Source organism: Salmo trutta, chromosome 29, assembly GCF_901001165.1.
Source record: "Salmo trutta chromosome 29, fSalTru1.1, whole genome shotgun sequence".
In the NCBI taxonomy this organism is placed as follows: domain Eukaryota; kingdom Metazoa; phylum Chordata; class Actinopteri; order Salmoniformes; family Salmonidae; genus Salmo; species Salmo trutta.
The window spans coordinates 3730144-3747746 of record NC_042985.1 but is presented as its reverse complement, the minus strand read 5'-3'; the positions used below and the strand labels follow the sequence as shown (position 1 = coordinate 3747746).

Genomic DNA, 17603 nt, shown 5'->3' with positions numbered 1-17603 from the left:
CAAGATGTACACAAAGGGTTACTGGTTAGGGTTTGTAAATTATAGTACATAAAGTATAGGGGGATTTTCTTTGGTTTCTTTTCAACCTTCTCTAGAAGTAGGAGGCAAATGTCCATTAAACCTAATGGTTCTGGTCCCTATGGTCAGTTAAAATCTTAACTCTGAGTCCCATCTGGATGCAATGCCTGGAAAAAGGGAGATTTTTTTTAACATGGAAACTGTATTCAAGCCAGGTATTGAAAAACAAACAGTGATTTGCAATGAGCTGTGCAGTGCCTGTCCGCCCCATTGCCTGGGGCCCTTTTGTAGAGAATACACTGTCATCATTTATAGAAGCCTTGCCCAGATTCGCTCCTATAGACAACTCTATAAACAGGAAGGACATTATTTCTGCTTATCGCTGTTTGTTGGCATGGCCTCCCCGCGGATCTCGCAGGCCAGAGCCTGAGGGGGTTCCAGTACAATGACGTCCTGAATCAGGCTTCCCTGAATTCCCCCGCCATACAAACACAGACGGAAAACATCTTTCCCTGGAGTATCATCAACTCGCCATCTCTGTTTTCTCCATTAAAAGTGACAGTGTTTTTCCCTGCAACACTCTCGAGATGCCAACATGCAGCCACTCCCCTTTTCCTTAGGAGTTCCAGAACTCCACATGGCACGTCTGTAAAAACAGAAGCTGGATAGTTCTGATGCATGGTGAGTATGCATGGATGCTTGTCCATCATTACACAGAGAGAGAGAGAGAGCGAGAGAGAGTGCAGAATGCCAGTGTGACTCCTGGGGAAAATAAAGGGTTAAATCTCTCTTTTAGTGTGGTGAGTGAGTGTTCTCCTCAACAGCTGCTTTGCATCTAGAGCCCGGAGAAAGAGAGGATAGTGGGACTGATGTGGAGCGTTCTGAACAGGAACACTTTAGATTCCAGACTCCTGTCACTCCTCAGTGACGTGTGTTCTGGTTCCTAGCTCTATAATTCTGGTGTGCCAGAGGACGCTGCCCACTGGGAGGACGACAATGCCCCCTCATCTGCAACCCAGACACCTCCTGCCTCTTCTCCATGTCATTCTACTCTGCCTCCATGCAACTGCCTGGCCCCACGGTAAGAGCTGGAGCGATGATTTCATCATATACTGATGATAACACGTTTCATTCAGATGTATGACTCTACAAAGCCTGCTGTAACTTGTATTAGCCTCCCTATTCTGAAGTGTTCACACAACTTCCATTGTTAGTTTTTCTTTTGCAGTTGCTGAGTAATTTATTTCCTCTCTGAGTCATATGGGCATACCTAGTCATGTCTGGGTTTTAACTTCTCTAGTCACTTATCTAGTCATGTCTGGTTTTAACTTCTCTAGTCACATACCTAGTCATGTCTGGGTTTTAACTTCTCTAGTCACTTACCTAGTCAAGTCTGGGTTTTAACTTCTCTAGTCACTTACCTTGTCAAGTCTGGATTCTAAGTTCTCTGCTGTTAGAAAGCTGGGACATTTTCTGTGTATTGCCACACTCATTTTGACCAGACTGTAATGAGAATATGTATGACTGTAGAACTCTATTAAACCCCCTAGAAATCGAATTAGCATAATAAAATAATCCCTGTAAAAAGACGTCAGTTTAAACTAGAGATATCTGTTCACCTAGATATATGTCAATCCGCCGATGTTGCACTTCTGAATCTGCGGTGAAAGGTGACAGAGCTAGAGTGATGTTTGTCAGACCATGAGACATCCCCAAAATTGGTCTTCTCACAAAATCGTCTGTAGCATCCGAACAGTTTGGCCTGACCCCTCTATGGATAGATGAGACTCTAACGAACACGGTGCTGTTCTCCATTTTGCTCTACAACCCCCACAAACATATTAGAACTTGTCTGAAGTCGGTGCAGCCGATCTGTCCACTTCTGTCTGTAGCGTCCAAAACATTTTGGGCTACACGCTAATATGATGTGAGACTCTCATGAACACGTACATGTGGTTGTTATGCTCTAGGACGCCCACAGGCCTCACAAGACGTGTCTGAAGGTCCCCGGTAACAGTTCAAAAATGAATGGAAGTATATATGGAGACTTAGTGATAAAATAAAAAAACAACAACAAACGTTTCTCTCAGATATAATATAGGACAGACACTTCAGAACAAACTTCCTTTAGCTTTTTTGGGGACTATCTGTTGTTCAATGTAGTGAATCTGTTATTCAATGTGTTTGTATGAGCAGTAAGGCCAAATACATTTTTTCATCAACTATTTTTTTTTTATATTGTATTTATACTTCAAGGGGTCTTAAAATGTCAAATCAAATAGATAAATGATCCTTGGTATGACCTTAAAACAATTCCATATAGATAGTAGAACCCCAGATTAGACAGGGTTTAGTCTGTAGAGGGTTAAAGACATGTCTTTGACACCATCACGAGATAGGGTCAGATTGGGTTTGGGGGGGTTACTTGCTATTGTAATGACCCCTGGGGGAGCATGATGTGAACTGTGAACCATGAATTTACGATTCAAGCACATTACCCCTGTTCCAATAGGATTAACCCACTCAGCAGAGTTAGTCACCAGAGAACTGTAGAATCACAGCATAGAATCACATTGGTTCCTTTCTTGTCTCTCACATAGAACTTGGCAGAAGGCACCTGGAAGTTGATGAGAGGTATCTAACTAATTATAGTCTCACAGAGGATTGCTACCCTAAACCCTCTTCCAGTGTACACATGCTATACTTAAGCAATAAGGCCCAAGGAGGTGTTATATATTGGCCAATATACCACGCCTAAAGTCTGTTCTTAGGACATAGCCCTTAGCAGTGATACATTGGCTATATACCACAAACCCCTGAGGTGCCATATTGCCATTATAAACTGTTTACCAACATAAATATGACTGTAAATTAGTTTTGCATCATACCGTGGCATATTGTCTGATATACACACTGCTAGAATGTTGTTTCAGCCAATCAGCATCCAGGACCCAAACTACTGTACCTAGTTTATAATGTAGCTATGGCTGCGTTTACACAGGCAGCACAATTCTGATATTTTGTCCAATCATTGGCAAAAAGAGCTGATCTGATTGGTCAAAAGACCAATTAGTGAAAATAAAATATTAGAATTGGTCTGACAGGTTAAACTCAGCGCTAGAGCCCTAGTCAAACAAACGTGATAACCAGATCTCTGAGATAGCAAAAGTAAGCTTTATACAAATAACTTTACCCCCCAAAAACACTCTTCCAGTACAGAGAGGAAACATTAAAATGTATTTACAGTTGAGGTGTCCTTGCTTTGTGTTGCGATCAAACTGTAGCTAAATATCATTTTGGCAAGTATATGTCATGAATCCAAATGTGCATTCATGTAGACTACAGAGCATGTTATTTTACAAAAGCAGTAATCATAGACAAATGAATGCCACGTTTTCTTTTTTTAACTTTACCTTTATTTAGCTAGGCAAGTCAGTTAAGAACAAATTCTTATTTACAATGACGGCCTAGGAACGGTGGGTTAACTACCTTGTTCAGCGGCAGAACGAAAGATTTTTACCTTGTCAGCTCAGGGATTCAATCTTGCAACCTTTCGGTTACAAGTCAAGTGCTCTAACCACAAGGATACTTTGATTCACAACATGCCAGTCTCTTTATGTGAAACTCCCTTGATACAGCATTGCTTGTTCTTTTGAGTTTAGGCTGGGTATCATGTGTTGTACAGGTATGTATTAATACATGTGTGAATTGGAAATGTGTTTCTTTTTGCATATCACAACTCTCCCTGAGACACCCTCAGGGAATGGGGTCACAACCAGGGTCAGCCATTGTCAACGGCGACCCTGGAGCAATTAGGGTTCAATGCCTTGCTCAAGGGCACATTCTTCAACTTGCCGGGCTCTGGGATTCGATCTAGCGACCTTTCGGTTACTGACCCAACGCTCTAACCGTTAGGCTAAAATGGGCTTTAGGAAATACATTTGATTGACTGATTGATTGATTTTAGATTCCAGAGGTGTGGTGGATGACAAGTGTCCCAGCTCAGAGTGGAACCACATGTGTAGGGACTGTTGTGAGTACCAGCTGATCCAGTGTAGATGTCCTTCCCAGGGGGCACGGGTGGGCTACTCCGTCCCCTGCTGCCGCAACCAACTGGACCAGTGTGACCCCTGCATCATCCACCCTGGTAAACAACCTGTCAGACCTCTACCAAAGATACTGGTAACTAACCCCAAGATATCTCATTGTTGTCGTTTCCAGTGGGCCCAAATTAAGCATATTGGGCAGAACAGGCATGGAGGTGGGCAGAACCAAGCACGACCTAGCGAGATCCTATTGTCATGTTTTAGCATATATTTGCATATTTCCGCTAGGTAACACCTTCTTTGGGAAGTGTTCATGTGCAATAATTCAATTCGCCGTTGCATTCCTTGTAAACAAAACAATTTTTGGGAACTTTGGTAAAGGGTCAAGTATACAAAACTTAGTCCACTCTGTTCATAACAGATTGTAATTTGGTAAGAGAACTGTATTGACACCAAGTTTCATTTAGCTCTATTTTCTCCCGCTTTACGCCCCTGGACTTCCTCTCATCACCAGATTTGGTGGTGAGAAGAAGCTCTAAACGGACGCTTCATATTTCTACATCCTGTGAGACGTCTGTCTCCTTCTTTTAATCTGTGCCTCTACTGCTTCCCTGTTACTCCCTTCCAGCTTTCTTACCCAATATAACTGTTTGTACACTGACATTTTTCTTCTTATTCTTCACATATTGATAATGCTTTACGTTAAGATGTACATACAAGGATTTAGTAGTTTATTCACTTTTTCTTACAGATTTATAAACGTTTAATTAACCAAAACATTGAAAGTGATAAAACATTGGTTGAAATGCCATTTAGCTGCTTGCAGAACACTGATCTGATCCCCTGACTCCCCTGTTTCTCCTCTTCCCAGGCTGCAGTCTGTTTGAGAACTGTAAAACCTGTCACAATGGGACGTGGGAGGCCAAGGATGATTTCTTCATCCGAGGGAGATTCTGTACGGACTGTCGTCAGGGCTGGGCAGGTGGAGACTGCAAGAGTGAGTCAGCTGTTTCAGGGGTAGAGAATTTTCTAAATTACAGTCCTTGGGAGTTTCTCACTTGTTTCATTGCCAGTTTTGGGGAGTAGTGAACTACAATGAAATGTTGGTACCGTTTTAGTAGTTAATTACTTTTTAGCCATATAATGTTAGTGGTGTAGCTAACTACTGGAACTACACACTACTTTTTAGCCATATAGTGGTGTAGCTAACTACTGGAACTACACACTACTTTTTAACCATATAGTGGTGTAGCTAACTACTGGAACTACACACTACTTTTTAACCATATAGTGGTGTAGGTAACTACTGGAACTACACACTACTTTTTAACCATATAGTGGTGTATTTAACTACTGGAACTACACACTACTTTTTAACCATATAGTGGTGTTGTCACGTCCTGGCCAGTATATAAGGTTAATTGTTTTGTAGTTTGGTCAGGGCATGACAGAGGGTATTTGTTTTATGTGGTTCAGGGTGGTGTGTTTGTTCAAAGGGGGGTTTGATTTAGTATTTCCAGGGTTTTGGTTTATAGTCTATGTTTATGTATTTCTATGTCTAATCTGGTGAGTGTGTTTGTATGTTGGTTAATTGGGGTTGGGACTCTCAGTTGAAGGCAGGTGTTGTCTATCTGCCTTTGATTGAGAGTCCCATATATAAGGGTGTGTTTGTGTGTTTCGTGTTTTGTTGTTTTTTGTATTCAGTTGTTTTTTTGAAAATAAATAATCATTTAAAAATGAGCATACACATACCTGCTGCGTATTGGTCCTCCTTCACCGACGACAACCGTGACAGAATCACCCACCACTCAAGGACCAAGCAGCAGAGGAAGGAGCAGACGGCGTTCGAGTTGGACTGGCGGGAGAAGTGGACTTGGGAAGAAATTCTGCACGGGGCCGGACCTTGGCATCAGGCTGGGGATTATCAGCGCCCGCAGTGGGAAATTGAGGCAGCCAAGGCGGAGAGGCGATGGTACGAGGCCAGAGACGCGCTGAGGGAGAAGCACGAGAGGCACCCCCAAGAATTTTTTTTGGGGGGGGCACACGGGTAGTTTGGCTAGGCGAAGGAAGAGCCGGAAGCCAGCTACCCGTGGTTATATGGAGGAGCGTATGAGGTGGGGATGTTTTGCTGAGAAGCGCACTATCTCACCCATACGCACGCACAGTCCGGTGCGAGTTATTCCAGCCCCTCGCAGGTGCCGTGCTAGAGCGGGCATCCAGCCTGGTAGGAGGATGCCTGCGCAGCGCATCTGGTCGCCGGTACGCCTCCGAGGACCAGGCTACCCAACTCCCGCTCTACGCACGGCTACCATCAGGCCCCTGCACAGCCCAGTCTGCCCTGTACGAGCACTCCGCTCGTACAGGGCTACTAGTTCCATCCAGCCAAGGCGGGTTGTGCAGGAGGTAAGATCTAGACCGGCTGTGCGCCTCCATAGCCCTGGGTTTCCAGCTCCTGTCTCTCATGCGGACCCGGAAGTGCGTCCACCCAGTCCGACTCGTCCTGTTCCCGCTCCCCGCACTAAACGGCAAGTGCGTAAACCCAGCCTCGCCAGTCAACAGTCGTCGGAGCTGCCCGTCAGTCAACAGTCGTCGGAGCTGCCCGTCAGTCAACAGTCGTCGGAGCTGCCCGTCAGTCAACAGTCGTCGGAGCTGCCCGTCAGTCAACAGTCGTCGGAGCTGCCCGTCAGTCAACAGTCGCCGGAGTAGTCAGACTGCGCTGAACTGCCGGAATGGACAGACTGCGCTGAACTGCCGGAGTGGACAGACTGCGCTGAACTGCCGGAGTGGCCAGACTGCGCTGAACTGCCGGAGTGGCCAGACTGCGCTGAACTGCCGGAGTGGCCAGACTGCGCTGAACTGCCGGAGTGGCCAGACTGCGCTGAACTGCCGGAGTGGCCAGACTGCGCTGAACTGCCGGAGTGGCCAGACTGCCCAGACTGTCCCGAGTTGCCAGACTGCCCAGACTGTCCCGAGTTGCCAGACTGCCCAGACTGTCCCGAGTTGCCAGACTGCCCAGACTGTCCCGAGTTGCCAGACTGCCCAGACAGCCTGGAATGGCCTGAGCCGGAGCCACCTCCAAAAATAGGTGGGTTGGGGAGGGGGGGTGTAGCACAGTGCCGTCGTTGACGGCAGCCACCCTCCCTTCCCTCCCTTTAGTAAGGGGGAATTTTTCTTTTGGGTTTGTTTGGGGGTATTTTTTTTTTTGTTAAGGTGCTTCCGGGGTAGCACCTTTAAGGGGGGGGGTACTGTCACGTCCTGGCCAGTATATAAGGTTAATTGTTTTGTAGTTTGGTCAGGGCGTGACAGAGGGTATTTGTTTTATGTGGTTCAGGGTGGTGTGTTTGTTCAAAGGGGGGTTTGATTTAGTATTTCCGGGGTTTTGGTTTATAGTCTATGTTTATGTATTTCTATGTCTAATCTGGTGAGTGTGTTTCTATGTTGGTTAATTGGGGTTGGGACTCAGTTGAAGGCAGGTGTTGTCTATCTGCCTTTGATTGAGAGTCCCATATATAAGGGTGTGTTTGTGTTTGTGATTTTTGTGGGTGATTGTTCTGTGTTGAGCCTATGCTTTGCAGACTGTCAGTTTATCGTTCGTTTCGTGTTTTGTTGTTTTTTGTATTCAGTTGTTTTTTTGAAAAGAAATAATCATTTAAAAATGAGCATACACGTACCTGCTGCGTATTGGTCCTCCTTCACCAACGACAACCGTGACAGGTGTAGGTAACTACTGGAACTACACACTACTTTTTAACCATATAGTGGTGTAGGTAACTACTGGAACTACACACTACTTTTTAGTCATATAGTGGTGTATCTAACTACTGGAACTACACACTACTTTTTAGCCATATAGTGGTGTATCTAACTACTGGAACAACACACTACTTTTTAGTCATATAGTGGTGTATCTAACTACTGGAACTACACACTACTTTTTATTCATATAGTGGTGTAGCTAACTACTGGGACTACACACTACTTTTAAGTCATATAGTGGTGTATCTAACTACTGGAACTACACACTACTTTTTAACCATATAGTGGTGTATCTAACTACTGGAACTACACACTACTTTTTAGTCATATAGTGGTGTATCTAACTACTGGGACTACACACTACTTTTAAGTCATATAGTGGTGTAGCTAACTACTGGAACTACACACTACTTTTTAACCATATAGTGGTGTAGGTAACTACTGGAACTACACACTACTTTTTAGCCATATAGTGGTGTAGCTAACTACTGGAACTACACACTACTTTTTTTGCTAAAACAAAATGTGTGAAGTAGGCAATAATTTCCTTACTTTTTCGGCATCAGACCTGTCTAATTCATCATACCTGTCTAATTCATCAGACCTGTCTAATCCATCAGACCTGTCTAATTCCTCAGACCTGTCTAATTCTCACTTGAAACATAGTTTGTATAGGCTAAATTACACACTATGTAATCACCTGACTCCAGAGTAATCTGTTCTTGCAATTTGTATTCTATGACATTTCATATTTATATATGATGAATCACAAAGTAACTTCAGTTAGGTAAGCTATGTTTATAACTTTAATGTAGCTTAACTTCTGCCAATGTGATGTAATTGGTAGCTTGGTAAACTATATTTTCAGAGGAGCTTCCCCAACACTGTTCATTACACATTTACTTGAATGACTTGCTGCAAACATCTATGTTCTAATCTATAGTCATTTTGTGTTGCATTATGGGAGCTCAGAGTATGTGTTCTTGTCCCTAGCATGTGGAGGGGTGATTCGTAGAGCCCAGGGCCACATCATGCTGGAGAGTTACCCCATCAATGCGCACTGTGAGTGGAGGGTGCAGGTAGAGAGAGGGGAGAACGTGGAGCTCAGGTGGGTCCCTGAATTGATTATACTGCACTATACTGTCAAATTCATTGAATCTCTCATTGGCTTTCATGAAGTTGAATTGTATTCTATGAGGAAGTTGTCTGTCACAATCCAGTCGCAGCTTTTCATGGATCCGTAATGAAAAAACTTGATTCAAAAGGGTAGTAAGAGGCTGTCCTAATATGGACACTATATAGATTCATATCTTATCCTACTTGACAGCCAAACATGATGATAACAAAGACCTTGTTTGGATCCGCCCAGGTTCTCCATGCTTAGTCTAGAGCCTGACCACAACTGTCACTATGACTACGTGGAGCTGCGGGATGGTGACAGCCTGAGCTCCCCCGTCATTGGCCGGTTTTGTGGGAATGAGCTACCTCCACCAATCAGAACCTCTGGAAGCAAGCTGCACGTCCTGTTTGTCTCAGACGGCTACAACAACTTTGATGGCTTCTTTGCCGCTTTTCAGCAGAGCTCAGGTAACTACAGGCAGGTTTTATTGCCATTATGAACAAGACTTTAGCATAGATGTTGCATGTCCTTATATGGTTATATTTTGGCCAAGATTATTTCAATTATTTCAATCTATCAGCCGGTATGTCTGTCAGTCAGCCTGTCTGCTGCTCAGCCTATTATTCACTATTCATGAATAATCTGTCTAATTGTCTGTTTTATATTTGCTGCCCCCTTGCAGCGTGCAGCCCCTCCCCTTGTCAGCACCATGGAACCTGTTTGCTGAACCCAGTACAGTCTTTTCGCTGTGCATGTCTGGCAGGCTACACAGGTCAGCTGTGTGAGAATGGTTAGTGATCCGTCTGGTACCCATAACCTAATTTCCTCCCCAAACGAAGTGAGTTATTCATTTCATTCAGGTATTATAAAACCTAGCTCTACTGCTTCCTGGGAGGAAAACATTTTACTGCAGTGGGTTATATCAGGGTCATACAGAACGTTTTACTGCAGTGGGTTATATCAGGGTCATACAGAACTTTTCACTGCAGTGGGTTATATCAGGGTCATACAGAACTTTTTACTGCAGTGGGTTATATCAGGGTCACACAGAACTTTTTACTGCAGTGGGTTATATCAGGGTCATACAGAACTTTTCACTGCAGTGGGTTATATCAGGGTCATACAGAACTTTTTACTGCAGTGAGTTATATCAGGGTCATACAGAACTTTTTACTGCAGTGGGTTATATCAGGGTCATACAGAACTTTTCACTGCAGTGAGTTATATCAGGGTCATACAGAACTTTTTACTGCAGTGAGTTATATCAGGGTCATACAGAACTTTTTACTGCAGTGGGTTATATCAGGGTCATACAGAACGTTTTACTGCAGTGGGTTATATCAGGGTCATACAGAACTTTTTACTGCAGTGAGTTATATCAGGGTCATACAGAACTTTTTACTGCAGTGGGTTATATCAGGGTCATACAGAACTTTTCACTGCAGTGGGTTATATCAGGGTTATACAGAACTTTTTACTGCAGTGAGTTATATCAGGGTTATACAGAACTTTTTACTGCAGTGAGTTATATCAGTGTCATACAGAACTTTTCACTGCAGTGGGTTATATCAGGGTCACACAGAGTGTTTCTTGGTAGTCTTAAACAAATCTACATTGAATCAAAAGTATACACCTCACACACATGGTTATGGGCTTAAAAAAAGAAGACACCTGTACAATGTCAGATATAGAGTTGAAATGTATTACATTTTTAGTTTGCATCACAATATTACACTTTATATGCACAGGAGACTGACATATAACAAAACTGTTTGACATAGAAACACCAGATTTTCATCAGTTACATTTTTTGTAAATCTTTATTAAAAATATAACATTCCACCCATGAGGCCAAAGGGGACGCTATTGGTCACTGACTGCAGGAAAAGGCTACGGGTCATTTCAGGAGTCCAGACCAAGCTGGGGATGGTTGATATAATATTTCTACACAGACAACACTTAGTCTCTCTTTGTCTCTCTCTCTGCCTTCCAGTTGCTAGGAGTCAGGTGTGTGTGTTGCCAGCGAGGCCCGTGAACGGGGAGCTCCTCTCTGTGTACGACCTGGAGGATGAGCTCCTGGCTGTTCAGTACCTGTGCCACCCACCCTACACACTGACTGGCACCCCCCAGAGGACCTGCCTGCCCAACGCCACCTGGAGTGGCACGGTGCCCATCTGTGGGAAGGTAGATAAAGGTAAAGTTAAAGATCATGTAAATGAATGGATCATCTTTATTGATCCCCTCCACAGACAGGAATGTTGCAGACCTGAGTACTGATGGAACAGGTACATTACATTAGATGATGCCTCATGTGTCAGTAAAACAAACTACACAAGGAAAACAAGAACAGAGTACACAAAGAAAACAAGAAGAGAGTACACAAGGAAAACAAGAAGAGAGTACACAAGGAAAACAAGAAGAGAGTACACAAGGAAAACAAGAAGAGAGTACACGAGGAAAACAAGAAGAGAGTACACGAGGAAAACAAGAAGAGAGTACACGAGGAAAACAAGAAGAGAGTACACAAGGAAAACAAGAAGAGAGTACACGAGGAAAACAAGAAGAGAGTACACAAGGAAAACAAGAAGAGAGTACACAAGGAAAACAAGAAGAGAGTACACAAGGAAGACAAGAAGAGAGTACACAAGGAAGACAAGAAGAGAGTACACAAGGAAGACAAGAAGAGAGTACACAAGGAAGGCAAGAAGAGAGTACACAAGGAAGGCAAGAAGAGAGTACACAAGGAAGGCAAGAAGAGAGTACACAAGGAAGACAAGAAGAGAGTACACAAGGAAGGCAAGAAGAGAGTACACAAGGAAGGCAAGAAGAGAGTACACAAGGAAGGCAAGAAGAGAGTACACAAGGAAGGCAAGAAGAGAGTACACGAGGAAGGCAAGAAGAGAGTACACGAGGAAGGCAAGAAGAGAGTACACGAGGAAGACAAGAAGAGAGTACACGAGGAAGACAAGAAGAGAGTACACGAGGAAGGCAAGAAGAGAGTACACAAGGAAGGCAAGAAGAGAGTACACAAGGAAGACAAGAAGAGAGTACACAAGGAAGGCAAGAAGAGAGTACACAAGGAAGGCAAGAAGAGAGTACACAAGGAAGGCAAGAAGAGAGTACACAAGGAAGACAAGAAGAGAGTACACAAGGAAGACAAGAAGAGAGTACACAAGGAATGAGCATACACAACATAGTCATGGTAGACCATTGAATGACCAGTCCATTTCTCAATACATGACTCTCCTCCATCTCTTCGTGTCTCTCAGAGCCCATTAGACCCAGTCAGAGGGGTGCAGACCCAGTCAGAGGGCTCGGGGTGTGTCCTCCTCCAGCCAGGCTGCACCATGGCTACCTCCAGCTGGTCCGGGGCTCTGGAGGAGGTCCTGACACAGTCGACTACTTCTGTAACACCTCCTACATCCTGAGTGGAGGCTCCCGGAGCACCTGTCTCCCAGATGGCTCGTGGAGTGGCCGGCAACCACTGTGTGTGAGAGGTATGCTGACAGAAAACAGCCATTTAGATAAAACACCTGCACATGTTTATCCACATTTATAAACTGACTTGTTCCAGCCCTGAATGCTGATTGGCAGACAGCCGTGGTTCGAGCCCTGAATGCTGCTTGGCAGACAGCCATGGTTACAGCCCTGAATGCTGCTTGGCAGACAGCCGTGGTTACAGCCCTGAATGCTGCTTGGCAGACAGCCGTGGTTACAGCCCTGAATGCTGATTGTCTGAAAGCCGTGGTTACAGCCCTGAATGCTGATTGTCTGAAAGCCGTGGTTACAGCCCTGAATGCTGATTGTCTGAAAGCCGTGGTTCGAGCCCTGAATTCTGATTGTCTGAAAGCCGTGGTTACAGCCCTGAATGCTGATTGTCTGAAAGCCGTGGTTACAGCCCTGAATGCTGATTGTCTGAAAGCCGTGGTTCGAGCCCTGAATTCTGATTGTCTGAAAGCCGTGGTTACAGCCCTGAATGCTGATTGTCTGAAAGCCGTGGTTCGAGCCCTGAATGCTGATTGTCTGAAAGCCGTGGTTACAGCCCTGAATGCTGATTGTCTGAAAGCCGTGGTTACAGCCCTGAATGCTGATTGTCTGAAAGCCGTGGTATATCAGACCGTGTCAGACCGTGTAACAAAACAGACATTTTTACTGCTCTAATTACGTTGGTAACCAGTTTATAATAGCAATAAGGCACCTCGAGGTTTGTCTTATGTAGCCAATATATTACGGCTAAGGGCTGTGTCCAGGTACTCTGCGTTGCGTTGTGCATAAGAACAGCCCTTAGGCGTGGTATATTGGCGATATATCACACCCCCTTGGGCCTTATTGCTTAAATAACATCAGACTGTACAGTGCTTTAGTGCTATTGTTTAAGTTACTGGACAACACTGTTGATTACGTGGTTAAGGGCTGGTTCTCTGTGTCCACAGCCTGTCGAGAGCCTAAGGTATCTGAGCTGGTGAGACACAAGGTTGTGAAGCCAAAGGCCCCATCCAGGTATGAGCCGTACATCCAGGTATGAGCCGTACATCCAGGTATGAGCCGTACGTCCAGGTATGACCCGTACGTCCAGGTATGACCCGTACGTCCAGGTATGAGCCGTACGTCCAGGTATGAGCCGTACGTCCAGGTATGAGCCGTACGTCCAGGTATGAGCCGTACGTCCAGGTATGAGCCGTACGTCCAGGTATGAGCCGTACGTCCAGGTATGAGCCGTACTAACACTACTATACGTCTCATTCTGACTGTTTGTATGTCAATCTGTACACAACCGACACCTTGATTGAATTTATACACTGCTTCTGGTTTTTGAGTGGATTAGGTTTTATTTTACAGCAGTGGTGTCAAACTCATTCCACAGAGGGCCAAATGTCTACAGGTTTTAGTTTTTTTCCTTTCAATTAAGACCTAGACAACCTGGTGAGGGGAGTTCCTTAATAATTAGTGACCTTAATTCATCAATCAAGTACAAGGGTGGAGCGAAAAACCGCCGACACTTTGCCCTCCTCGGAATGAGTTTGACACGTGTTTTACAGACAATAACTTCCCAGTAAACATTTATTCTACATCTCTTTTAAACATGTCCATTGTTAAGTGTATTCTCCTTGTACACAGACACCTTCTCTGTCCCCTACTACAGGAAAAGTCCAGTCCACAGGCTTCACACCTCATCCAGGCATAAGGTCTATGACAGTCTCCCCCCTGGCATGGACCCACCCTCCTCAGGGAACCTCTCCAGCACCCAAGACCCTATCCTTGGGGAGTTACCCCGTGGTTTCCACCACCTGTACACTAGCATAGAGTATGAGTGTGCCTCCTCTCTCTACCAACACTATGGTAGCCCCCGGCGCACCTGTCTGAAGACTGGCAGGTGGAGTGGGCGTCATGTCTCCTGCTCGCCAGGTGAGGGCAGCGCTGACTTGAAAGGGAGATGTACTCAAACTTAGCCAATGTCTTGAGGGAATGAACAGATTTGGTTTTACGAATATGGTCCCACTTTATTTGATCCATTTATACAATTCAGTACACATTAATTAAACATTTCAGATCACTGTACAAGTGTCCCTAATGCATTTACGTCAGTCAGCATATGCTCCGGTTAAGTGCTTTGCTCAAGGGCACATTTGACAGATTTTTTACCTAGTTGGCTCGGGGAATCGAACCAGCGACCTTTCAATTACTGACCGAACACTCCTAACTGCTAGGCTACCTGCCTCCACAGGTGTACATGGTAGTTAGAAACATAGTCAGAAACAACCTTCCTCTCCCATCTCTGACACCTACTCCTCTCTCTTTCTGTAACAGTGTGTGGTCAACTCCCAGCAGCCTTCAGCCCTCAGAACCTCACTGAGATTGGCTGGCCCTGGCATGCAGCCATCTACCTCCGCTCCCCCAGTATCCGCAGTGCTGGCTCTGGCCTACAGGGGGCACCAGAGGATGCCTCCTCGCCCTGGCAGTTGGCGTGCAGTGGAGCACTAGTCACCCAGCTCAGTGTGCTGTTGGCAGCTCACTGCCTGGTGGTGGCAGGAGTGGGCAAGCCGCAGTGGGTAGATCCAGCCGACATTAAAGTGGTGATGGGAATACACAGCCTGGGCCAGATGAGGACACTGAAACAACTGCAGGTGGGTGTGAGTGATGCTAAGCTAGGGGGATGCTGTATCTAGACAGGGTGTAAAAGTCTCTCTTGAAGTCTGTGAATACAGTTGTGAAGCCGCTATAATACTGTCTTGACAATGTCTAAAAGGGGCAATCTGCAGTTCAAACAATAACAAAGCAGGCACACCACCACTGTTTTTGGTAAAAAGCTGTGGAATGTGGCTGGAGAAATGTAACCACTCTCAAATTCATAGACAGAGCTATGGATTGCAAGGACTGACCATCCATAATGATAAAAAATTATAGTTGTAACTGTATTTTGAGGCTATACAGTGTTTGTTTACATTTACGTTGTTTACAAACATTGGAACAAAAGAAGCTTAAATGTTGGGTTCAGATGGGTACGACAATATAACTAAATTCGAGGCATTGTTAAGTTATACTCTAAAAGAATGGGTATCAATGGGTATTTATCATTCATTTATAAGTGGATGAAGGAACTGCAGATTGCTCCTTGAATGACTACCAAAACATGCCAAGGTGATTTATGATCAGCCCATTTTAAAGGTGCAGTCCAGTTGTCTTGATTTTCCATATCATATCAGATTATAAACCAACTTGTTGTTCCTCTAATACGTGTTGTGGTATAACTGTAAAATACCATTCAAAGATTCTGTGTCCTCCACATAATTTCCAACAAATGCTGTAATATTTGGATATCATCAGATTTCACTGAAACACATTTCTGTCAGCATTGTAAAATCATTAGGTAAATGGAGCTTCAAGTAGGCCCATAAGGTGTTAATATGTGGGCAATATAGTCACTTCAAATCCTGAACTGAGAAACACCTACAGGTGTAGGATCTTAATTTGAGCCAGTTTGCTACAGCAGGAAAATAATCTTGCAGCACCAGGAAATGAGAATTATTATATGGATTATAATTAATGGACATGTTTGTTGGGGTTGATGTATTTTGCATAAGGGAAATCAAGTCTGTCGTATCAAAGTGTAAATTTCAAACTTCAGAAGCCTTTCTAAACCTCAAATACACTACAAGTTTTACATTTCCTGCACTGTTCTTCTACAACAGGGTGATCAAATTAAGATCCTACATCTGTATGACACACTGGTATAAATCATATATTGTCATGTCAATGGGAGATGTAGGAAACCAAGGTTGGGGGTTTGTCCTAAACAATTAGACCTCCTTGCGTTATGCACAAACACTTCCCTCCGGAGAACAGATTGTAAGACTATTGTCGCCAACCTCACCGACCAAATCTCAATGCACATGGCAAGTCAGTAAGCTGTGCTTAGGTCTGGCCAAGTTGCATGCTGGGACACTTATGTGTTTAGACTGAGCCAAGCAAGCTGCCACTGCTCTAACTCTCCGCACGGCATTCATTTTGCTCCATCTGTCTCATGTCTCCTCTGATCCAATAGGTTTCCTCTGTCCTGGTCCATCCCAGCTTTGATCCTGTGACACTGGACTCGGACCTGGCCGTTCTGAAGCTACAGGACAAGGCCAAGATCAGTGAGCGTGTGCTGCCCGTGTGTCTCCCCAAAATGCAAGGCGGGGAGGTGACAGCCACACAGGGCTATGCCACAGGCTGGCTCCTTGCATCTGACTCAAGGTCCAGTTCCAAACCCAGCCTAGACACCGCGACAGCCCAGACTGGAGTGGTCGAGCTGGGGGATGTCGTTCAGTGCGAGAGGCAGTTTGCTCAGAGCGGGGCCCCTGTCACCATCACTGACAATATGCTGTGTGCAATGCGCCACCCTCTCAATCCCACCAAGCCTTGTCCCACTGTCAGTGCAGGCATTACAATCATACCATCTCCTGCCACTAAGCCATCATCGGGTCCTTCGGAGGGACAGGGGGATGATAGTGTTGTCTGGGAGCTTCTGGCTTTAGAAAGTTTTGGTTATGAGAAATGGAACTGTGGCCCAGGGCTTTACACAGTCCATACCCGGATAAACAACTTCAAAGACTGGATACAGAAAAACATGAAGTAGATCTCTGATTTGACTCCAGTCTCAGCCACTCTGTCACCATCATTGACAGTCTGTGTTATTTTCTAACAACTCACTTACTCACTGTTGCCAGTTCCCTGAAACAGATAACAGGGCTAAGTGCTTGGCAGTCTATTCGGCTGAGCCAACTGGAAACTTCCTAAGACGAGATGTGGGGAGGACAGTCATCCCTGGCACTATTTACTATGATGTATATTTAGCACTAATTACTTATGTACACTGAACAAAAATATAAACGCAACATGTAAAGTGCTGGTCCCATGTTTCATGAGCTGAAATAAAAGATCCCAGAAATGTTCCATATTCACAAAAAGCTTATTTCTCTCAAATTTTGTACACAAATGTGTTTATATCCCTGTTAGTGAGCATTTCTCCTTTGCCAAGATAATCCATCCACCTGACAGGTGTGGCATATCAAGAAGCTGATTAAACAGCATGATCATTACACAGGTGCACCTTGTGCTGGGGACAATAAAAGGTAACTTTAAAATGTGCAGTTTGGTTACAATGCCACAAATGTCTCAAGTTT

At 44.6% G+C, this 17603-nt stretch overlaps 1 protein-coding gene across 7 annotated transcripts; it reads left to right on the top strand.

Moving 5' to 3' along the window:
* The first annotated feature begins 417 nt into the window (after positions 1-417).
* Positions 418-17387, top strand: LOC115166789 (inactive serine protease PAMR1). 7 transcript variants are annotated; one of them, XM_029720585.1, is made up of 13 exons: positions 418-699; positions 966-1099; positions 3986-4165; positions 4936-5061; positions 8814-8928; positions 9190-9407; positions 9623-9730; positions 10934-11134; positions 12210-12437; positions 13374-13440; positions 14084-14346; positions 14749-15065; positions 16484-17387. In XM_029720585.1, the coding sequence occupies exons 2-13, from the start codon at positions 1015-1017 to the stop codon at positions 17054-17056; spliced, it is 2481 nt and encodes an 826-aa protein (XP_029576445.1). In that variant the 5' UTR covers positions 418-699; positions 966-1014; the 3' UTR covers positions 17057-17387. The 7 variants fall into 7 exon arrangements, with proteins under 7 accessions (XP_029576445.1, XP_029576444.1, XP_029576448.1 ...); XM_029720584.1 differs by having other exon boundaries at positions 858-1099; XM_029720588.1 differs by lacking the exon at positions 12210-12437 and having other exon boundaries at positions 858-1099.
* Positions 17388-17603: the final 216 nt, after the last annotated feature.

Coding starts and splice junctions, on each gene's coding strand:
- LOC115166789 (XM_029720585.1), top strand. CDS start 1,015: ATGCCCCCTCATCTGCAACCCAGACACCTCCTGCCTCTTCTCCATGTC. Junction 4,166..4,935: donor CCCCTGCATCATCCACCCTG/GTAAACAACCTG, acceptor TCCTCTTCCCAG/GCTGCAGTCTGTTTGAGAAC. Junction 8,929..9,189: donor GGGGAGAACGTGGAGCTCAG/GTGGGTCCCTGA, acceptor GGATCCGCCCAG/GTTCTCCATGCTTAGTCTAG.